Source organism: Stigmatopora nigra, chromosome 2 (assembly GCF_051989575.1).
Source record: "Stigmatopora nigra isolate UIUO_SnigA chromosome 2, RoL_Snig_1.1, whole genome shotgun sequence".
NCBI classification, from domain to species: Eukaryota; Metazoa; Chordata; class Actinopteri; order Syngnathiformes; family Syngnathidae; genus Stigmatopora; species Stigmatopora nigra.
This window is the reverse complement of record NC_135509.1, coordinates 20,248,124-20,272,446: the sequence shown is the minus strand read 5'-3', so window position 1 is coordinate 20,272,446 and position 24,323 is coordinate 20,248,124. Positions and strand designations below refer to the sequence as shown.

The window sequence follows — 24,323 nt, the reverse complement described above, 5'->3', positions numbered from 1 at the left end:
CTTTAAGGCATTTGGATAAAAACAATCACGCCTTCATTTGACCTAACAATCATATAACAATTACATAAAGAAGCCTGAAGTGCGTCACGAGTGTTATGGAAGTGGCAGAAACAACATCTTTGGGGAGACAAAGTTGGAAACCTTCACGTGGTGTCTCCTGAGAGGCCGCTCGCTGCGGCCTGCTAATTCCAACAAATACCACTCAGAGCTGCCAACAAGGAACGTGGCACCCTACCTTTTCATCCAGCCGGAGATATTTGACTGCCTCTCACCTCCGACTACCCCCCGGATTAAATAATCCACGTTCCAGTGGCAGCTCTAGCGCTGTCTGAGGGTAATCCTCAGGCGCTTGTAGTGCAACAACAACAACAACATCTTTGTTATTGGCCAGTGACCCTGGCCTTGGATAAGAAGTCCACGTGAGAGTGGACCAGGTGGCTGGTTATGACCTCGAGCCGAACAATTGGGAAGAATGATTGAATGATTTAACAAAGAAATGAATTACTACACATATATGTATAATAGTAACACAGAATAAACCCAACAGCTATTGTGTGTAAAATGCATCCTTACTTGTGAAAAATTGAAGTTACGAAACCAGTTCTGGAACCATATAATATCTTAATTTTAGAAATCACTGTTGTGCAGATGAGTGCATTATGATTTGTGTCAATATTGTATGAGTTTGTTATAAAGTATGTCAGTCAAATGTTCTTTTTTTTCTTTTTCTTTTTAGATGTGAACAATGGTGACACTGGTGATGATGATGATAATGATGATGATGATGATGATGATGATGATGATGATGATGATGATAATGATGATGATAATGACCATATTAAGGTGGAGAGAGCTTACCAAGATGCTCAGAGTAAAGATTATGTACGTTTGGAGACTTTGATAATTGCATGTTTTTATTACAAATTGTTGAAATAAAATCAACTCAGTGATTAATTTCATAGTTAATTACTGAGCCTGCGGACATATAGGCCTGAAAAATGACAAATTTGTTTGTTTGGATGTTGCCATGCAACTAAAACCAGTCTTTTCACTAGCCCCATGAGTCACGTTAGCCCCAAATGCATCATGTATTTAATTGTTAACCAGCTCTGAGTGTAGTCCACTGGGATAGGCTCTTGTACCAATGTAGTGTCTAATCAGCCTACCATAAATGTTTTTGGAAATGTGGGAGTAAACCGGAGTACCCGGAGGAAACCCACACAGGCCTGAGGAGAACATGCAAACTCCACACAGATGGACATGACCTGGACTTCAACCCAGGGCCCCGGAGCGGAGGCCGATGCGCTAACCAATCGCGCCACCGAGCTGCTCTCGGTAAAAAAAAAAGAATGATTAGATTTGAATTTTGAAGTATAAAAACTAAACTATTTTTCTAGTTTTATTTGAGCTGGGCTGAAAACTTGTGAAGGCTGTGGGTGTAAATATACTGGGCCAGTCGGTGCTTGAGAAAAAGTTAAATGTCAAACTATTAGATTAAAATCTCTAAAATGATATCGATCTTGTTATAAATCTAGAGCAGGCCTGGCCAACCCGCGGCTCCCGAGCCGCATGTGGCTCTTTGCCCGGTTTCATGCGGCTCTTACGTCCATCTCAAAGTTTGTATTTGTTTTTTATTTTTATTTGCGTGTGCGCTTCGCTTGAGTTCAATACCGTATTTTCGTCAAATGCGCATGTGCTTGGGATGAAAATACCTCAAAGTTTCCCAGTAGGAGCAAGGTCATTTGAGTAAACAATTTGTGTCAAGCTCACTCTCAAAATGGAAGGGAAAAAATGCACAGCAAAACGAAAATATGAAGATGAACACAGGACGTTTTTAACAGAGTGGGAGAGTTTGTATTTTTTTGTTGAACGTAATGGCAAGCCATTCTGCCTTATATGCCAGGCGTCATTAGCGCATTTCAAAGCTTCAAATCTTCAGTGCCACTTCAGCTGACATCGCCCAGAAATTTCCAAAAGGGACTGAACTTCGCAAGCACAAGTTGGCCACTTTGAAAAGTCAGGCAGAAAAGCAGACACAGATTTTGCAAAATTTACGAAGCACTCAGAGACGGTAACGCTTGCATCGTATCAACTGGGTTGGAACATTGCACGGGCCAAAAAGGCATACAATGAAGGGGAGTTCATTAAAAAATGTCTCCTGAAAACGACAAACTAAAACGAATGGTATCAGACGTCCAACTGTCCCGCCACACTGTTGAACACAGAATATCAGACATTAACACATCTATTCAATCACACTTGCACTCTGACCTACAAGCTTGTGAGTATTTTAGTGTCCCATTGGATGAGAGTTGTGACATACGAGACAAGCCTCAGTTAGCAATATCTGTGTCAAACGATTGTTTGATCAAAGAGGAACTCCTTGATCTTGTGCCATTAAAAGAAGGAACCAGTGGCATAGATGTGAAAGAAACAATGATGGCTGCATTTGCGAAAGCAAATCTGCCCATAGCAAAACTAACTGCAATAGCCACGGATGGAGCGCCAGCCATGATCAGATCCGTTAACGGGCTTGTGAGGCTGTGCAAAGCTGACCAAACATTTCCCGAGTTTTGGAATTTCCACTCCATCATCCACAGGGAGCAACTCGTGTCTAAATCATTGAATTTAGACAACGTCATGAAGCCTGTGATGGAAATTGTCAACTACATCCGCACACATGCGCTTAACCACCGGCAATTCAAGAATCTCATCGCTGCACTGGACCACGGGCTTCCAGGTGACTTGCCGCTGCACTGCGCTGTGAGGTGGCTATCAAAAGTCAGGTACTCTCTCGCTTCTTTGAGCTTTTGGATGCCGTGAAACTGTTCATGGAAGAGAAAGACAAGGCCTATCCCGAGCTCTCGGACCTCGAGTGAATTATGGATCTGGCCTTTTTGGTCGACATGCTGTGTCACTAGGACAGACTGAACCTGACCTTGGAGGGTAAGTTAAAAATGCTGCCTGACCTGGTCCAAAGTGTGTTTGCGTTTGTCAACAAACTGAAGCTGTTCAAGGCGCATATTCAAAAGGGAGATTTAACGCATTGCCCTACTCTGCTAAAAGCCACTGGCGCCGCCTTGAATAAGCAAAGAGCCAGATATGCAACACTGGTTGAAAACCTGCACGAAAGCTTTGTGGCCCGGTTCCGTGATCTACAACTGAAAAGGCCACAGATTACGTTTTTCGTCGACCCATTTAATGCTGAGACGGACTGTCTGAAAGCCCCGCTGGTCACAGATGAGGCTGGGGCTGAGTTGGAGATGATCGATCTTTGTGAGGAGGATCAACTGAAACCCGCTTTAAGAGAAGGGACCATTGAGTTCTGGAAAAGTGTGCCAATGGAAAAATATCCCAATGTCAAATGGGCTGCGCTTAAGATACTGTCAATGTTTGGGTCAACATACGTCTGCGAGTCTGTATTTTCTATCCTGAAACACGTGAAATCAAAGCATCGATCTGTTCTGACTGACACCCATGTGAAAGAATTGCTTCGAGTGGCAACAACGGAATACAAGCCAGGTTTGAAGAGGATTGTTCAAGGCAAGGAATGCCAGAAGTCCCACTAAGTAAAATGCATAGTAAAAGAAAAACACTTGTAAATTATTATATTGTGGTTTGTGGATTTGGTTGAACTGAGAGTTTGTCTGTGTGAGACAGTGCACACAATGTTCATTGTTGATAATGACTGGCCTGTGCTGTTAGTACTGTAGGAGTCAATTTATGTAATTACTATGCTGGTGTGTGACATTTACAATAAATCTGGCTGAGCAAAGGTATGTGTGTGATGTGGCTCTTTGCGGTAACACAGTAAAAAAAGGGGCTCTTGGTCTCTGACTGGTTGGCCACCCCTAATCTAGAGTAAAATGGCGCATAGGGAGGGATGCCTTCCCACGAGTCACAGCTTCTCCTGAAGGTGGGGAGAGAGAGAAATGCCATCTGTCAGTCACTTCCACGAGTAGCCAATGAGCAGCCACCATGCCGACAGCGGCAGAACTGATTTATGCCACTTCCAGTTCACTTGTGAGATCGGTTACGGTCCTGAACAACGGATATTGCTGTTGGTGTTAGATAGCGGCCTCAATTCAATTTGTATAATGTACAATACAACAAGCACAAAATCCGTTCATATCTAAATATCAGTTGCGGTTCGTGCATTTTTTAGCAGCGCCTTCAGCGAAGGAATCCAACCCTCAAAAACTATTTTATGGCTATAAAACCTCTACTGCAGCTACAGCTGCGACAGATAAAAAATCATCGAATTATAACCTCCCACAATTGAAATATTATTTAGGAATATAGCCATATTAGACTCACCAAAAATCCTTTTTAACTGAACAAAATATGCATCCTCCTTCCTTTCCTCCTATCGCCATCGAAGCTAATGCTGAAAGTCGAGCCTGTCCTGTCATATTTCTGGCATACGTTTTTATCCAATTTAGTGCTGAAAATGTTCGTTACCAGTTGCAACAGGCTTGCTTACTTTGGAGATGTCCAGCTTTCTTTACTTGAAAATTCTGTCTGGAAAATGGCTTTGCCAGCAAATCTGCTACCAAATCCATTTGTTTTCCTCCGTCGGCCATTGTGGGTTGAGTTGGCGAGCTCTAGCTGGCTCACCCTGGCTTTGGCCCGCCTACTCTATTACTAGCCAATCATAGTTGGTGAAAGCGATGATGTATCTCTACGCCTAAGAGAAGGCAATGACGTAACCCTACGCCTGCGAGAAGGCAATGACGTATCCCTACGCCTGCGAGAAGGCATTGTGGTGTTGCCAACTCGAAATCTGATTGGTTAGAGCAACATTCTTATCGACGCTTGTTTAATGCAGCAGATCCTGCAGAACTGATTGTGAAGGCCTTGGAGCAGATTTCTTATCCTGGCAATTAAAAATGGCTGAAATGTGATTGGTTAAATGTTTCAATAGGAACACATCTGGAAGCAGTGCAACCAGGTAGAAGAGCAATGAAAGGAAGCTAACAGACAATTTGGAATTATTTAATTAAGTATTCAAGGACAATATATAATTAGCATCAGTCTGTGATTCTGATATTTCTTAGGCCAGCAGAGAAGGCATTGAAGGCCCCGACGGCACACCACTGTGTGCACTTCATGGGGAGCTTTAAATCTAGCTACACTTGTATTTAACAATAAAGGAATTCAATTGAATTCTATTAACCATCTGTGTTCAGCGTTCACGTTAAAGGTATCTGGTGTCATCTAGTGTTGTGAATGGGTGCAATGTCTCGACCCCGATTTTTAGCCGACCAAAACTTATTTCAGTCTTATTTCAATGCAAAAAAACATCTTAGAGCCACACAAGTGCACTAAAACAGAAATTTCTGGATGACTCAAGTACAATGGATTTTTTGTCTCACATCTGAAAAGCACAAAATTACATAAAAATTACAGTGCTGTATTATATAAATATGAAGAAATGCTGAGGTTCGACCCAGCGGTCGAGTGGTTAGTGCCTCATCCTCATCGTTCTGGGGTGGAGGATTCGATCCCAAGTGGGTCTTCACTGTGTGGATTTTGCATGTTTCTCCCAGGCTTGTGTGGGATTTCTCAAGGAACTGCGGTTTACCAGCACACTCCAAAAAATGAAGGAATGGCTCGAGAAAGCGCTAAGTTGCCACGAGGTATAATAATATTAATAATAATAATAATGATGATGATGATGATGATGAGGAGGAGGAGGAGGAGGAGGACGACGACGACGACGACGACGAAGCTTGACCCCCTTCCTTGTAGGAGAGGGGGGGTCTGGAGACTTTGCAGCTGCATGGCAGCTGGTAGTTGCACGCGAGGCAGTTGTTGAAGTTGTTGTATTTCCTGCTCTCTTCTGACACGCTCTCCAATGGCAACCAATGCTCCAATGCTACATCCATTTCGCGCAATGTCAGGACAGGGGTGCCGCAAGGAGCGGTTACCTCACCAATACTATTCAACTTCTACCTCTCTAACCTTCCTGCAATACCTGAAGATGTCTTTCTAATACAATATGCGGACGATATTTCAATCTTCGTTAAAGGTACGAACGTCGAATCTCTCTCTGCCAAAGCCAACAACTTCTTGGAGAAGCTGGCAGATTTTTTAGAAGAACGACAGCTGGTAGTGTCCCCGGAGAAATCCACAGTGACCTGGTTTACCCCAGCCACTGCTGAAGCTAACCTCCATCCCAAGATCACCATCAAAGGGGTACCAGTAAAACTGGAAAAAACGCCAAAACTACTTGGCGTCACATTTGACACTATGTTTTGTTTTGGCCCGCACATCAAGCAGACAGTTGCAAAGGCAAAGAAAAAGCTGAACCTACTTAAATCACTAGCAGGCTCCAGCTGGGGTTGTGAAAAAGAAACACTACTCCTAACATACAAATCTATCGTCCGTTCTGTCCTTGAATATGCGAGCCCAGTATGGTCGCCAATAATTAAAGACACACACTGGAACCGGCTTCAATCAATTCAAAACCAAGCACTCAGGACAGCATCCGGATGTCTCTCTATGTCAGCCATAGACCACCTGCATGCTGAGTGCGCGGTTATGCCTCTGAAGGAGCACTGTGAAATGATCGGAAAGCAGTACCTGGCGGCATGCCATCTTGAAGGCCATCCAGGTCGCAGACTTCTTCAAGCAAACCAGAAACCAAGAAAGATGAAAAAGACCATCATCACACAGCATGGCAAGGAAATAGAAAAAGAATACGACAAGCCAAATCCTACCAAAGAAGACTACAAACAATGCGTCAAATCCATTCACACCAAAGAAGTTCAAAACATCCTCAACAAGGCAAAACCCAACAAAGTCCTCAATGCCCTACCACCTCTAATAAACCAAGAAGAAAAACTGCTGAGCAGGAAGGTGAGATCCGAGCTCGCCAGGCTCAGATCAGGCTACAGCAGGAAACTAAACAGCTACCTGTCCAGGATCGACCCAGGAATACAAGATGCCTGCCCAAAATGCAACTTCTCCCCCCACAATACTGAACATCTTTTTTCGTGTACAAATGACCCCACAAACCTAACCATCCAAGACCTCTGGACAAGACCAAAGTTGGTCGCAGAATTTTTAAAACTAGATGACTAAGAGAACATTTGTAACCTGTTTTTCTATCACTCCGACATACAATACAACACAGAACAAAAAGAAGCTTGACCCCCAGAATTTAGTACCAGAGAGGCTAATCAATCAATCAATCAATGACGACGACGATGACGAGGACGAGGAGGAGGAGGAGGAGGAGGAGGAGGGGGAGGAGGAGGACGACGACGACGACGACGACGACGATGATGACAACGACGACGACGACGTTCCTGGCTCTCCTGAGGTAACGAGGGCTGGCAATGTCTTCCAGTGAGGGCAGAGAGCAGCCGACGATCTTCTGGGCAGTGTCTGCGATTTGCATGGCCTTTTTGTCTGCTGCCGTGCTTCCAGCATACCACACTGTGAGGCAGTATGCCAGGATGCTCTCTACATTTGTTCTATAGAAGGTTAGTGTCTAAGTTGTTCTTCCTGAGTACCCTGAGGAAATGGAGTCGTTTCTGGGCCTTCTTCACTACTGCCGTGGTGTTTGTAGACCAAGAGAGCTTATCCGTGACGTGGAACCCAGGAATTTAAAGGACTTGATCCTGTCTACACGTACTCTATTTATGAGGAGTGGGGCCAGATCTGTGCTGTGTTTGGCATAGTCCAGGATTATTTCTTTAGTTTTTGTGGTGTTCAGTGTGAGATTGTTCACCGAGCACCCCGTAGGCAGTTTGTTGACCTCATCTCTTTAGGCCGACTCATCCTCTTCTGAGATGAGTCCGACGACAGGGGTGTCATCGGCAAATTTGATGATGGAGTTTGGATGGTGGGTTGTTGTACAGTCGTATGTGTACAGGGAATACAGAAGAGGACTCAGTGCACAGCCTTCAGGGGAGCCAGTGCTCAGTGTAATGGAAGACACCGGGAACATTGTTGGGGACCCATACCATCCTGGACACGGCCTCTTCCAGTTGCTTCCATCTGGCAGACGGTACAGGTCCTACAAAGCAAGGACAAACAGGCTCAAGGACAGCTTTTTCCCAACAGCCATCAGGACTCTGAACCTGCAGTAACACAAGACTAGACGACAACACAAATCCCTTCTATGGAATAAATTCGCAGTGAGGTAACAGGAAGGTCTTTTGGCATGGATCTGCCTTCTACAGGCTGACTGAGGGAGGGTTAGGGTTAGGGTTAGTAAGAAGACAGTGAGAGGTAAGTGATCCGTTTTATTCTTGCTGGCATCAGTGAAGCAACTTGCAGTCGCCGGATTGATGGCACTCAAGAGGCGGAGTGCTAACAAGTCTGAATATGTCATTTAATGGGTCTGGGAAGGAGAACTTGTGGAGAAGCACTATCCAATTTCGTCATACGCAGCTGGGTATGATGACTATTAGGCTTTTTGTCAAGTCAATGATGACGACAATGCCTGTGTCTGATTTTCATTTTATTTTTTTTTTCAAGAAGAGAGGTGGGGAACAAGTCCAACAGTTTGTCGTCAGTTGGTTAAGAAGTTCTTTATCCAGCAGCAGATGGAAGAGGATGGTCCAAGATGGGAGAGTTTGTCAGTCAGAATGTCCCGTTTCATAGTATTGAAGGCTGAGCTATAGTAAATTAAAAGCATCATCACGTAATTCCCATGGTGTTCCAGGTGGCTCAGTCCTGTTTGTAGAGCAAGGGTGATAGAGTCGTCAGTGGACCTGTTTGCTCTATAAGCAAACTGGTGACGGTCAACTGAGGGAGGGATTGTATTCAGATATGGCGGGCGACCAACTTTTCAAAGCTTTTCATGATCACAGGCGTCAGTGCAAAGGGCCTATAATCATTCAGGCTGTCAATGGGTGGCTTTTTTGGGGACATATTTCAGGCAAGATAGAATGATAGATTGTTGCAGGGAACAATTGAAAATGTTTGTGTATCAGTGTGAGCATGAATGGTTGTCCGTCTCCTTGTGCCCAGTGATTGGCTGGACACCAATTCAGGGTGTTCCCCGTCTGGTATCCAAAGTCAGCTGGGGTAGGCTCCGGGCACACCCCGCAAATCCTTGTGAGGATAAGCGGTTCAGAAAATGAATGGATGAATGAAACGCCGAGGTTGTATGAACACAAAAGTTAAATGTGGAATGTTTCTTCTTGCAGGATGATGACTAAATGTGGAATGTTTCTTCTTGCAGGATGATGACTAAATGTGGAATGTTTCTTCTTGCAGGATGATGACTTGGAGACTGACCTGAACAAACTCTGTCTTCGTCCTGCTCCTGAGAGTCCCAAAGAGCCACTATTACAGTACAGCCGCCTCTGTCCTGAACTTGCAAATGACTTCCTGGTACTGTTTAAAACGTAGTACCATCTGGTGTTGTGCAGTTACTGTGTCTTGAATGAGTTTGATCATGATTTAGATTTTATGATTTGACATTTATATCTCGCCACACTTGGTTCAATTATTCAAACCAAGTCAAGATTTTCAATCTCTAAAATAACAATATGCAACAATTCGAAACTAACCTATACTTGGCTCAGAATACAATTATGGTTGAATGCAAAAAAATGCAGAAATCAATCTTAATCACTACATATGAAAAGGGCTACATTACGTGGAAACCATTAATCCAGTAATCCAGATCTTTTGATATACATTTTCTGTCCAAATATCAAACCAACAGATAAAACGATGCTAATTCTGCCATCTGTAATTGTTATTGGCAAATTGCTTTGTAATTCCCTCAGTTTTTTGCCCAACTTGAAAAATGTCCCAGACTTCCTAACGCATGAACAACTCAAAGTCTTCCTCCATTATTACAGTTTATTGTAATTTAGGGTGATACGACGGTGATTAGGTAGAAAACCGTAAAGAAAGGGGAAAAATGATATATATATTATATATGTATATATATATATATATATATATATATATATATATATATATATATATATATATATGTATATATATATATGTATATGTATGTATATATATATATATATATATATATATATATATATATATATATATATATATATATATATATATATATATATATATATATATATATATATATATATATATATATATATATATATATATATATATATATATATATATATATATATATATATATATATATATATATATATATATATATATGTATATATATATATATATATATATATATATATATATATATATATATATATATATATATATATATATATATATATATATATATATATATATATATATATATATATATATATATATATATATATATATATATATATATATATATATATATATATGTATATATGTATATGTATATATATATATATATATATATATATATATATATATATATATATATATATATATATGTATATATATATATGTATATGTATATGTATGTATATATATATATATATATATATATATATATATATATATATATATATATATATATATATATATATATATAAGGGAGAGGGAGAGAGAGGGAGAGATGGAGAGAGAGATAGAGGGAGAGAGAGAGGGAGATTGGGAGAGCGGGAGAGAGGGAGAGTGGGAGAGTGGGAGAGAGGGAGAGTGGGAGAGAGGGAGAGAGGGAGAGAGGGAGAGAGGGAGAGAGGGAGAGAGGGAGAGAGGGAGAGAGGGAGAGAGGGAGAGAGGGAGAGAGAGAGAGAGAGAGAGAGAGAGAGAGAGAGAGAGAGAGAGAGAGGAGAGGAGAGGGAGAGGAGAGGGAGAGAGAGAGAGGGAGAGGAGAGGAGAGAGAGAGAGGGAGAGAGGGAGAGGGAGAGAGAGGGAGAGGGAGAGAGAGGGAGAGAGAGATAGAGGGAGAGAGAGAGGGAGATTGGGAGAGTGGGAGAGAGGGAGAGTGGGAGAGAGGGAGAGTGGGAGAGAGGGAGAGAGGGAGAGAGGGAGAGAGGGAGAGAGGGAGAGAGAGAGAGAGAGAGAGAGAGAGAGAGAGGGAGAGGGAGAGAGGGTGAGGAGAGAGAGAGAGGGAGAGAGAGAGAGGGAGAGGGAGAGAGGGAGAGAGGGAGAGATACACTCAATCCAAACTAATTGCGCATCCCCAATGGGTGGATTTTAAACACTTTAGCATGTCACACAGGTGTGTATGATGACAATAAAGGCTTTTGATTGATTGATTGATTGACCTCATCGTCACTAGGGTCACGAGGGTGCTGGAGACTATCCCCGCTGACTTAGGGCAAGAGGCAAGGGTTACCCTGAATTGGTGGTCAGCCAATCGCAGGGCACAAGGAGACAAACAATCATTCACCCTCACACTCTTACCTAGGTGCCAATGTCCAATCAGCTTACCATACATGTCTTTGGAATGTGGAGGAAACCGGAGTACTAACCACTCAGCCGGCAGGCCACCCAGTGTGTATAGGTTACTTAAAAAAATGCAGTAGCGAGCAATATAATCAGCCATTTCAATTATGAGTACCCGATTTTCAGGTCATTTCTATGAACAAAACCTAAATTAAAGTTTCTTCCATCTAGGCTATGAAACTAAATCATTAATATCTCTGCCCCATTAGAATGAGCTTGATTTCAGTTCACAAGAGAATTCATCATCTTCATCAGACGGCGATGAAACTGAAAAATGCAACAGGGTCCCTCTTCACTCTATGAGGGGAAAAAAGAGTAATGAGTCTATATCCCGGATACAAATCGGCTCACCGAACGCATCAAAATCAGGTTAGGTTTTGTTTACAGTTTGCGCATGACTTCCTTCATTCATGTTTGTACTGCTTATCCCCACGAAGAGTCACGGTGGTGCAAACTATGGGAACCAGATGAGGGACATCCTGATTTGGTGGCCAGCCAATTGTAGCGCACAAAGAAACGAAAAATCACACACATACAGAGGGGCAATTTAGAGTGTTTAACCAGCCTTACATGCATGTTTTGGGGATGTGGGTGGAAACATGTGCAAGCTTGGGGAGACTGTGGGCAAACTCCACACAGGAATGTCGGAATTGACCAAAGATTGAATCCTCAATATCAGAACTGTTAGGCAAATGGGCTAACCACCCTGTACACATTTTGTATTAAAAATGGCACATACTTTACCACAACCTTTTAATTGTTCTTTGCCACTATGTTAGTGTTAGTCATACGTTTAGCATTTTTTTGGTCAGTCGCAAAGTTGTCTATGCCTCCACTATATATATATATATATATATATATATATATATATATATATATATATATATATATATATATATATATATATATATATATATATATATATATATATATATATATATATATATATATATATATATATATATATATATATATATATATATATATATATATATATATATATATATATATATATATATATATATATATATATATATATATATATATATATATATATATATATATAGTGAATTTCCCGAGTACGGGATGAATAAAATTTAATCTAATCAAATATAATTTAATCTAACCCAATGATGGGTATCCTGCCTTGAATCTTCCTCCTCAACTTCTGCCATTCACCTCCCTTGCAAACCGTTTCTGCACATACTTTTGTTTCAGAATTACATTTGCATATTTTGCTAAGAACGTTCTTACTATTTTAAAAATGCGACAATCAACACAAACATCATTCTTTGTGTATCATCAATTGCAAAACTTCAATATGATTTTAGAATTTTCCCCATTAAATTCCCTGAAAAAATTCCTGAAAAATGCTAATAGCACAGATTTATATCAACCCACAACAAAATTTGTATATTATAAGTGTGAATACATCCATGTCTTGAGTTATAATACAAACAAGATACATGATCAGTGTGAGTAAAGTCAGGGTTGTAGTAGACTAGTGCAGGGGTGGCAAACACGCAGCACCCGAGCCCCATGCGGCCCCGGGCCCAAATGAATTTGGCACTTTGCTTTGTATCACATTTTGTATATATTGTGCCTATGCCTCGTTTCATGTTTCTCTTATTTTTATCCTGCCTTAAAACACACGTAAGGTGTGGATCTTTGACTTACTGTTTAAAATTTTGGCTATTCGTGTATAGTAACTTGTTCGTCACACATGGACTAGATTAAATATAAATTTGAATAAGCAACAAATAATGCCCACCTGTATGAAGTTTTCATGTTCTCCCTGAACTTTAATGAATTGCCATTGTTATTGTTACACTTGTTTCTGGGTGTGATGACAAGTAGATTTTTGTTGTTGATGATGTCAACAGGGCCTATGTCCGATTATTATTATCAACATTGTATATTTTGTCTTTGACTATCAAGGTGCTTGCCTTTTAAAAGCAAAGGATTTCTATAGTCGGTCTGGTATCCTTAACACCTGCTCTGAAGTTGGAAGGAAGGTGAGAGAGAGAAGGTAAGCTCTAAATCAGTGTTACTTGAGTTTTCATTGAGCCTTTTACCTGTTTGTGCCCTGAGGCAAATGAAACTGTGCTTTTTTTGCATTTATTTGTACAAATGGGCTTCATATAAAGAAGACAGTGCTGGCAGAGATATTTTAACATAGAAACACAAGATTATTGCTTTCCACATCATTTTCATTTTGTTTTAGAGACTCCACTCTCATCCCACCATGCAACCTTTTCGCTGTCAAACGAGGCCACTAAAGGGGCCCTGGCAAGCACTCATTAGCCCTTTTCAACCAGCACTCAGAGGACCTTAATTGCATAGAATGTTTCTTTCTGCACACATTGAACTTCCTGCCGAACTTTGCTCTACTGCATAAAATCGATTCGACTGCACTGCGACATCCATTAAAAATAACTATTTTTACATCTAAGATAATAGGATAACAAATCGAAAATATAGAAAGGCTAACGTCAATAGACCTCAAATTAGAAGTGTCAATTTAAGGATGAATGTAACGCCAAAAGTAAACGACTTGGGGCCGCCAGGCGGGTGAGTGGTTAGCGCATATGCTGCACAGTTCTGGGGTCATGGGTGCAAATCTAGGTCAGTATGCCTGTGTGGAGTTTGCATGTTCTCGCAGGCCTGTGTGAGTTTCCTTCGGCTACTCCAGTTTCCTTTCACATTCCAAAGACATGCATGGTATGCTGGTTGGAAACTAAATTGCCCCCAGGTGAGTGTGAGTGTGAATGGTTGTCTTTCTCCTCATGCCTTGAGATCGGATGGCCACCGATTGAGGCTGTTCCCTGGCTCATGCCCAAAAGCCAGTTGGGACAGGCTCCAGCCCCCCCAGACCATTTACAGGTTAAGCGGTTATCAGGCCTATCCCGGGCAACAATGGGCACGCACACATTCATATCCAGGGGCAATTTAGATTTTTCATACAGGCGGATATGCATGCTTTTGGAATTTAGAAGGAAACCAGAGGACCTGCAGAAAACTCATTCAATCCTGGGCAGAAGATACAAACTCCACACGGAAGGTCCAAACCCAAGATTGAAACCTCAATCTCAGAACTGTGAGGCCAAGGTGATAAGCACCTGTCTACCTGGGTGCCTCAATTAAACATTATTACAGTAATCCTTGAATGTTGTAGACCAAGATATTGTAGAAAAACAGCGAAGTAGGGTCACCCTTATTATAACTACTACCTTTTTTTCCCTTCACTGCTGAGTCCTAGTAGCAAGAGTGGCTTCCGCTTACAAGTTTTAGTATGGATTTTCACATTTTTATGAAATTTAAATTATTTTTTTTAATTTCTTCAGTGCTGAGTCCTAGTAGCAAGCAGAAGACAGGGGAGTGGCTTCCGCTTGCGAGTTTCAGCGTGGATTTTAATTTTTATGAACTTTACAAAATTACAAAAAATAAAATAAGTTAATAGCAGAAAAAAATTGAGGGAACACTGTAGTCGTTGATTCTCTGAACTGCTTATACTTACAAGGGTAGTGGTGGGTGCTGGAGCCTATGGAGGCACCAAGCGGATGGCACGATGAATTGGTGGCCAGCCAATCGCAAGGCACACCAATTCAACCACACACTAATAATTCCTAGGGACAACCTAGAGTGTAGGGACAACACAAAGTTCTCCATTATTAATTATAAACAGAACAAAACAAAAAAATATTTTTACTATTGATTTATAAGTACTTCTGTGTAATCAGTGTATCCACAAATGTATATAATAATGTGATATTTTGAAAGGGAAAGACTAAGTAGGGTTTGTAAAGTACATTATTTTTCCTGATCAGACTTTTTTTTTAAATTATAGTCTTATTGTGACTGATTGACACACCAAATGTCTTTTTACATCTTTTTTTTAATTTTATCTATGATCATTGCCATTTACTGCTTGATTTCTCGTTTTAGGGAGGAATCAAAGTCAAGTTTGACAAATGATGAGCAGAAGGATAAAGAGGGAAATGGAAAATGTTATAATGCTGCCTTATTTGACAATTTAATCAACATACACAGTGATCCCATTCCTTACCATGAACCCAATATATATCACTCTGCAGCAATCAAAACAAAATCTGTTCCAGGATTCAGCACTGTTGCTTTCCCTGATATTTGGGGTCAGGTCCCACCATTAGAAAATGAACCTATGGCTCCCCGCAAGCCCAACATCCAAAGGTACCGTGGATTTTGCTGCCATCAAGCCAAAATCTCTTTTCAATTCCATTTACAGTCGACACCGCGGGGTTACTGACCAAAAATGGCCAGTAATATGCCGAAATCATGAATAACAAACACCGAAAACCTTCGTCCAATATATCCAATTGTCTGCCCTTTGCTCAATGTGACGGTGCGTTCAACATTAGAACCTGATTCATTAAATATTTGAGCGCGGAGAGATGTCTACAATTTAGATTAGACAGGAAAATGGGATAAATGCATTTTATAGAGGTAAATGCTGAAAATAGTTTTTAAAAGGCCTCATTAGCTACCATACATGGCGGCGATGCATGATCCTAGGGTTTAACATTTTATCTGACATAACATATGTATGTCTGTTCTTTATTTTGAATTTTATGAAATTAAGTTTGCCAAAAATGGATTCATACTCCAGCACAAATTATTGTTTTTACCTTTCATTTAGCATTTTTGACTAGTGCGACTAATACTCAGGTGAGACTTATAGTCCAAAAAATTCAGTAGTAAAACCAACAAACTTGTATATGTATGTATGAGAGTATATGTATGACAGTGTGTTGTATATGTTGTACCCCTGAATTTACGGGGTAGCAGTATTTCGCCTTTAAAAGACGGGTGAAATAATCAGACAGGTCCTTTGTTGTATTTCAAACCAACTTTAGTTATATCAAAGCAATTCACACAAAACATAATATACAATAACACTCAAATATATACATAGTAACATATTAACAACCCGTTATAACCCAAAGCTATGTACTTGCTGCATAAACGATTATAACTTATGAGTATTGTAACTTGTTACCTTTTGTTCCGGCCGTCATATATTGCATACTATTATGCTACTGTTATACAACAATGTTATTCGTGATGTGCGTTCCGGACTCCCTATGTTCAGAAAATCACATATTTCTAACAGGTCATTAGCTGTTAGCTTGTCCAACATTTCTTCTACTTCTAGGCGTAACTGCTTCCGTTCCATTTCCATTTTCTCAACACTGTAGGAGTTTGGTTTATGATGCAAAAGTGAACACTGAACTGGCACGTTTTTACCGTCTCTCTGATGATCGCTACTGGCCTCAGATGACGAGTACTCTGCCAACTTCACGTTCCTTTTAACAGCAACACCTCTCATCACTGTCTTGTTCCTGGTTTGTGGTGTAGGTTTTGCTGGCTCAGCATTCAGTAGTCAGGTTGTGAATACTGGTCATCTAAGCAGCAATCCCAGCGGTGCCTCCAAAAATGTTGTACCCCTGAATTTACGGGGTAGCAGTAATTCGCCTTTAAAAGACGGGTGAAATAATCAGACAGGTCCTTTGTTGTATTTCAAACCAACTTTAGTTATATCAAAGCAATTCACACAAAACATAATATACAATAACACTCAAATATATACATAGTAACATATTCACAACCCAAAGCAATGTACTTGCTGCATAAACGATTATAACTTATGAGTATTGTAACTTGTTACCTTTTGTTCCGGCCGTCATATATTGCATACTATTATGCTACTGTTATAACGGCGGCCGAAGGTAGCCTGCTGTAAACAATGCACCCGAGACTCGCATATTCACGCACACACATAAAAAAGTAAACAACCAGCGGCCGAAGGTAGCTTGCTGTAAACAATACCCGAGACTCGCACATTCACGCACACACATAAAAAAAGTAAACAACCAGCGGCCGAAGGTAGCTTGCTGTAAACAATACCCGAGACTCGCACATTTACGCGCACACATAAAAAAGTAAACAACCATCACTAAGCATTACGTTCTTCCTCACATGCTACTATTGCCTCTTGCACATCTCACACTCAATCGATATTCAAAATAAAGCAACATACCTTTAAAAGACGGGCGAAATAATCAGACAGGTCCTTTGTTGTATTTCAAACCAACTTAGAGAAATGTCTGAATAGCCCGTTTTTATACTATACCCAGGTCTATGACCATTAGGTAATCGCTGCGTGTTTTGCGCGTGCCCATTACGTCATCGCTGCATGTTTTGCGCGTGCCCATTACGTCATCGCTGCGTGTTTTACGCATGCTTCGCGCGTCATAAGCGGCATGAGTCCCTTTTAAACTTAACACCTGCACTCATTTATAACATCACCTACTTCACCCTGTCACATATACAACACCACAGTACATGCAATCGGTTTAATTCTTGGCTAATCTATAGAAATAATGGCCTTCGTTTTTAACTTGTTAGTTTAGACATTAGCCTCGTATCCCCAATGCTGCACATTTGCTTTCTGTATTGGAGGATTTGACGATAAATGGAGTCAACAAAGAAACTGAGCGTTCAGAGACATCAGCCAAAGCTTTAATGAAGAAGCACACAATTCAACATCTGACTCCAGTACATATTGTTATTTCTACAAAGAAAAATTGGGCTTTAGTTTGAATAAAAGGGGCATGTTTTGATTTAGGAAATAACTTCCAGGTGTTGGCAATTAAACTGTTTTATTGCTCATATGCTTGGAAATAATGGTGAGATTATCCTCAAAGTTCCTGCCGAAAAGGCCAGGACTGGAGGGTCCTGCCCCTAACTCGAATTTATGAGGGCTTGGATACAAGGCTGCACTGCAGAACAAAGGAGCACTGTGTTGAAAAGCAAATACAAGGATTGAGTATAAAATTAAAATAGAAATGTGAAGACAAACACGATTTAAATGATAACACAAACAAGATACATGAACAATAGGAATATATTAAAATGTCTCATTGACTGGTGAGAGTATACATTTGAGTACATAACATATTACTGCGATCCTTCATCACTTTGTGGCTTCATTACATTGTTTATTTTCAAAATTAAGTATGAAAAAAGTTCATAAAAATGGTCAAAATTTACACTAAAACTCACAAGCAAAAGAAAGGGGATCAAAAAGAAGCTTCTTTTTCGGCGCTGAATTGAGTGGCAGTCAGCGCTAAAGAAGAAGCCTTATTTCACCAAAGAAAAAGAAAGATCTAAAAAGGCAGAGAATGGCAACCTCTCCTGTTTTGTTGCCAGTGAATTTTTTGTTTTGCACCTCACCTGTGGAGAAAGATTGAGCCTCTTCCAGCTTTGTTTGGAGTTTGAGTCACTGTTGAAAATGCCCCCTTAACGTCTTGATATCCAATGACCCCAAAAAAACGAGCCATGATGACACTGACCGGGAAAAGGTGATGTTGCTATGCCAAAAGGCACAGCACGCCTTTGCGGCAAAAATAATCTACCATACTCCTGTTGCACACATAACATGTGGACAAAGACAGAGCCTATCCCATCTTAGTTTGGATTTTGAGTCGCCGTTAAAAATGCCTCTTAAGCGTCTTGGCATCCAATGAGCCCAAGAAAAAACGAGACAAGATGACAGCGATTGAGAAAATGTTGATATGCTAAAGGTTGTAGTATGCCACTCCGGCATAAATTAATCTACCGTGCGTTTTACCAAGAATGAAGAAGCGAACATTCGGTAGTTGGCCACAATATCCTTTGCCGAGGAGCGTAAGCAAGTAGTAACCACTATGAATTGGTAACAACGTCTCCAGGAGATTGATGATAACATGGTCAGAGCCATTGAATTTGGCATTCATCTTGAGAGTAAAGAAATGAACTGGCGGTTGCCATGTTCCTTGTGTGCCGAAAACCTCTCGCGGAAAGAAGCTCTTCCTGTTGCCTACACGGCGTCTCTTGATGAATCCATTGAATCCATCTGAGAAAGAGGACGGACTAAAGCTTACTACAACCTTTTTTTTAATCAAGCTAAGATTAATTATTTACACTGTGAGTGTGCAGTACTACCAAAATATACATTTTGTTTTCTCCATGGATTAAATTTAGATATTAATACATTAGTCTTTTGATATGGCTACAGCTATATATTTTATAAATACACTTCTTGATAATTGAACCTGTATTTTTGTGTAGGCACAAAAACATGTAGCATGGTAGTTAGTAATAATACGGGTGATCGTACTTCGTGATTTTTTCTATTACCGGGGCTATTTCCGGCAGTGGTGTGCCGTCAGGGCCTTCAAGGCCTTCTCTGCTGGCCTAAGAAATATCTGAATCACAGACTGATGTAAATTAAATTTTGTCCAAGAATTCTTAAATAATTCCAAATTGTCTGTTAGCTTCCTTTCATTGATTTCCCTCTGGTTTACACTGCTTCCAGATGTGTGTTTTCATATTGAAGCATTTCACGAATCACATTTCAGCCATAATTTGTTGCCAGGGACAGAAATCTGCCTCAAGGCCTTCACAATCAGTTCTGCAGGCTCCATCACAATCAGTTCTGCAGGCTCCATCACAATCAGTTCTGCAGGCTCTGCTGCATTAAACAAGCATCGATAAGACTGTTGTTTTAATAAATTAGAATCTGATTTGGTGACACCAAGGCCTTCTCTCAGGTATAGGGATACGTCATTGACTTCTCCCAGGTGTAGGGTTACGTCATTGCTTTAACCAAATATGATTGACTAGTGATAGAGTGGACTAACCAGGGCTACCAAACTGTATCCGGAGCGAGCCGCACAAGCAAATATATTGTTGTGTTGATTTAATAGCGGTTTTATCAACCCGCAAAAGACGGACTTTTCAAGAAAAAAAGCTGGACATCATTAAGAAAGGTCGGACGAATCCAAAGCAAGCAAGCCTGCTGTCACAACCAGGAATGAACATTTTCAGCACAAATCGACGAAAAAAAATTGCCAGAAATACGACAGGTTAGGCCTGACTTTCAGCATTTGCTTCGATGGCGATAGAAAGGCAGGGGGAACAAAAGATGGATATTGTGTACAGGTAAGAAGGATTTTTGGTGCTTAAAATATGGCTATATTTCTGAACAAAATTTCAATTGTATTATTGATGATTTTTTTTATGTGTCGCAAGTTGTAGCTGCACTAGAGATTTTATAGCCATGCAATCGTTTTTGAGGGTTGGATTGATTCCGACAGCTGAAGGCATCATATGAAAATTCACGGACCGCCGCTGATTTCCGTTATACCTCATCCACGATATCTGAGGGATCACTGTATACAGTAATGCACTTGCACTTCGACGATAGTGTTCTGACCCTTACTAGGTTTGTAGACAGCGATCTCGCATCTTTATCGGAAGTTTTCAGATAAAGACAGGGGCCCAGTTGAAATAGTTCAGGGGAAAAAATATCCTGGACTGACAAATAAAAGTTATATTATATTGCTAAGATATCTCAGTGGATTAGTTCAGACACATTGATATGTACATTCACATGTGTGCACAGTCAATCAAAGCAACCATTTTACATTTGACTGCATGAATAAGGACATTTTTTTCTAAATCTTCAATTATTTAATTAGCTTTTATTTTTGTTTTGTTTTGGCAGGCAAAAAGTGCTTGAAGATATCCAGCGTTTCTTGAAGTTTTCTGATATCATAAACCAAGTGGTTTTTGACTTGGAAGACAACAGGTTGGTAAACATCAAAAGTTGTCAAAAGTTTACATACACTTGTGAAGAACATAATGAAATGGCTCTCTTGAGTTTGCAGTTAATTCTACAACTCTGATATTTCTCTGACAGAGTGATTGGAACAGATACTTCTTGGTCACAAAAAATATTCATGCAGTTTGGTTCTTTTATGAATTTAATATGGGTGAACAGAAAAAAGTGATCAAATCTGCTGGGTCAAAAATATACATACAGCAGCGCTAATATTTGGTAACATGTCCCTTGGCCATTTTCACTTCAATTAGGTGTTTTTGGTAGTCATCCACAAGCTTCTGAAAAGCTTCTGGTAATCTATTGTTATGGCTATAGCCCCAACAATAATCTTCATAAAGAGGAAGCATCAAGCACGTAATAGTCTTTGAATACCGGGTTGCCTGCTTGCCACTTTGTTTTCTACTCTAGCCCACACCCTTCCTAGAAAGGAAGGGGCAGACAGCCAGGGCCCATGTTCATCTGGAAGTGTCCCGCCAAATACAACGTCTCATCGGACAGAGAAATGAAAAATGAAAAAAATCAGACATAGGCATTGTCGTCATCATTGACTTGACAAAAAGCCTAGTAGTCATCATACCCTCAGCAGCGTATGACGAAATTGTATAGTGCTTCTCCACAAGTTCGTCTTCCCAGTCCAGACACATTTATGACATTTATTTATGACATATTCATACTTGTTAGCTCTCCGCCTTGAGCGCCATTTTCCGGCGACTACAAGTTGCCTCACCGATGCCAACAAGAATAAGATGGATCACTTACCTCTCAGTCTTTATACTTACCCTCTCTCAGTCATCCTGTGGAAGGTAGATCTGCACCAAACGACCTTCCTGTTACTTCAATTCGACTTGACTTAATTTCATAGTAGGGATATGTGTAGTCGTCACGTTACGTGTTGCTGCAGGTTCAGAGACCTGATGGCTGTTGGGAAGAAGCTGTCCTTGAGCCTGTTTGTCCGTGCTTTGTAGGACCTGTAGCGTCTGCCAGATGGAAGCAACTGGAACAGGCCGTGTCCAGGGTGGTATGGGTCTCCAACAATGGGCCCGGCTCTTCTGAGGTATCGGGGGTTGGCAATGTCTTCTAGCGATGGCAGAGGGCAGCCGACGATCTTCTGGGCAGTGTTTATCACCCTCTGTATGGCTTTTTTGTCTGCTGCCGTGCTTCCGGTATACCACACTGTAATGCCGTAAGTCAGGATGCTCTCCACAGTGGCTCTGTAGAAGGTTGCCAGAAGCTTGGTGTCCAACTTGTCCCTTCTCAGTACCCTGAGAAAGTGGATTCGTTTCTGGGCCTTCTTCACTAACACTGTGGTGTTTGTGGACCAGGAGAGCCTATCCGTGACGTGGACTCCCAGGAATTTGAACGATTGGACCCTGTCTACACATACTCCGTTAATGAGGAGTGGGGCCAGGTCTGTGCTGCGCTTGCGAAAGTCCAAGATTATTTCTTTAGTCTTTGTGGTATTCAGTGTAAGATTGTTCGCCGAGCACCAAGAAGACAGTTTGTCGACCTCGTCTCTGTAAGCTGACTCATCCCCGCCTGAGATGAGTCCGATCACAGTGGTGTCATCGGCGAATTTGATGATAGAGTTTGACTGGTGGGCTGGTGTGCAGTCGTATGTGTACAGGGAGTAAAGGAGAGGACTCAGTACACAGCCTTGTGGTGAGCCAGTGTTTAGTGTGATGGAGGAAGAGAGGTGTGGACCCATTCTGACAGTTTGTGGTCGACCAGTCAAGAAGTTCTTTATCCAGCAGCAGATTGAAGAGGATAGTCCAAGGTGGTAGAGTTTGTCCTTCAGGATGTCCGGCTTGATGGTGTTGAAGGCGGAGCTATAGTCTATGAAAAGCATCCTCACATAGTTCCCCTGGTGCTCCAGGTGGCTCAGTGCTGTGTGAAGAGCCACGGCGATAGCATCCTCAGTGGACCTGTTTTCCCTATAAGCAAACTGGTGCGGGTCAACTGAGGGGGGGATTGTCTTTCTGATGTGTCGGGCCACCAACTTTTCAAAGCACTTCATGATCACAGGCGTGAGAGCAACAGGCCTGTAATCGTTCAGGCTGCCGATGGTTGGCTTTTTGGGGACAGGAATGATGGTGGCAGATTTTAGGCAGGCAGGAACGATGGATTGTTGCAAGGACCGATTGAAAATGTCCGTGAAGACTCCTGCCAGCTGTTCAGCACAGGCTTTGAGCACTTTGCCAGGTATTCCGTCTGGACCAGCAGCCTTCCTGGTGTTCACAGACTGCATTTCCAGTCTCACTTCATGTTCCTGAAACTCAAGCATTTAATAGAGGTAGACGGAGACAATCTTTAGGTAGGAATACATAAACAGGGAAAGGAAGTGGTCACAAAAAATCTGTAGTGCACGTCTTAACAAATAGGTATAAATAAAATTCTATTCGAGTAACTTTAAATTCATAAAAGTGCACAACGGTGCAAAATTAAATCTAAGAATACAATTCATATTCCACATCTATGACCACTCTTGACAGAATTGGTGCAGTTCAGTTAAATTTCATGGCTTTTTGACATGGACTTATTTCTTCAGCATTGTACACAAGTTCTCAATGGGGTTTATGTCAGGACTTTGGGAAGGCAATTCAAAAACCTTAATTCTGCCTGATTTAGCAATTCCATTACCACTTCTGATGTGTGTTTGGGGTCATTGTCCTGTTGGAACAACCAACTACGCCTAAGACCCAATCTTCGGGGTGATGACTTTAGGTTATCTTGAAGAATTTGAAGGTAATCCTCCTTCTTCATTATCCCATTTACTCTCTGTAAAGCACCAGTTACATTGGCAGAAAAACAGCCCCACAGCACAATACCACCACCACCGTGCTTGATGGTAGGCATGGTGTATTTGGGGTTAAAGGCCTCACCTTTTTTTCTCCAAACATATTGCTGGGCATTGTGGCCAAACAGCTCGATTTTTGTTTCGTCCGACCACAGAACTTTCTTCCAGAAGGTCTTATCTTTGTCCATGTGATCAGCAGCAAAGTTCAGTCAAGCCTTAAGGTGCCGCTTTTGGAGCAAGGGCTTCCTTCTTGCACGGCACCCTCTTAGTCCATGGAGATAAAAAACACGCTTGACTGTGAACACTGACACCTTTGTTCCAGCAGCTTCTAATTCTTTGCAGATCTGCTGTTTGGTGATTCTCGATTGAATCTTCACCCTCTTGACCAATTTTCTCTCAGCAGTAGGTGATAGCTTGCATTTCTTCCTGATTGTGGCAGTGACAAAACAGTGCCATGCCCTTTATACTTACAAA

At 41.1% G+C, this 24,323-nt stretch overlaps 1 protein-coding gene across 1 annotated transcript in view; it reads left to right on the top strand.

The window, feature by feature from the left end:
* agbl1 (AGBL carboxypeptidase 1) overlaps window positions 1-24,323 on the top strand; it is a 94,672-nt gene that overhangs the window by 27,298 nt on the left and 43,051 nt on the right. Inside the window, exons 9-14 of the mRNA XM_077740126.1 lie at window positions 737-882; window positions 9,235-9,351; window positions 11,562-11,721; window positions 13,291-13,381; window positions 15,298-15,561; window positions 20,939-21,022. Coding sequence (XP_077596252.1) covers window positions 737-882; window positions 9,235-9,351; window positions 11,562-11,721; window positions 13,291-13,381; window positions 15,298-15,561; window positions 20,939-21,022 — 862 coding nt within the window. The remainder of the gene's footprint in view (window positions 1-736; window positions 883-9,234; window positions 9,352-11,561; window positions 11,722-13,290; window positions 13,382-15,297; window positions 15,562-20,938; window positions 21,023-24,323) is intronic.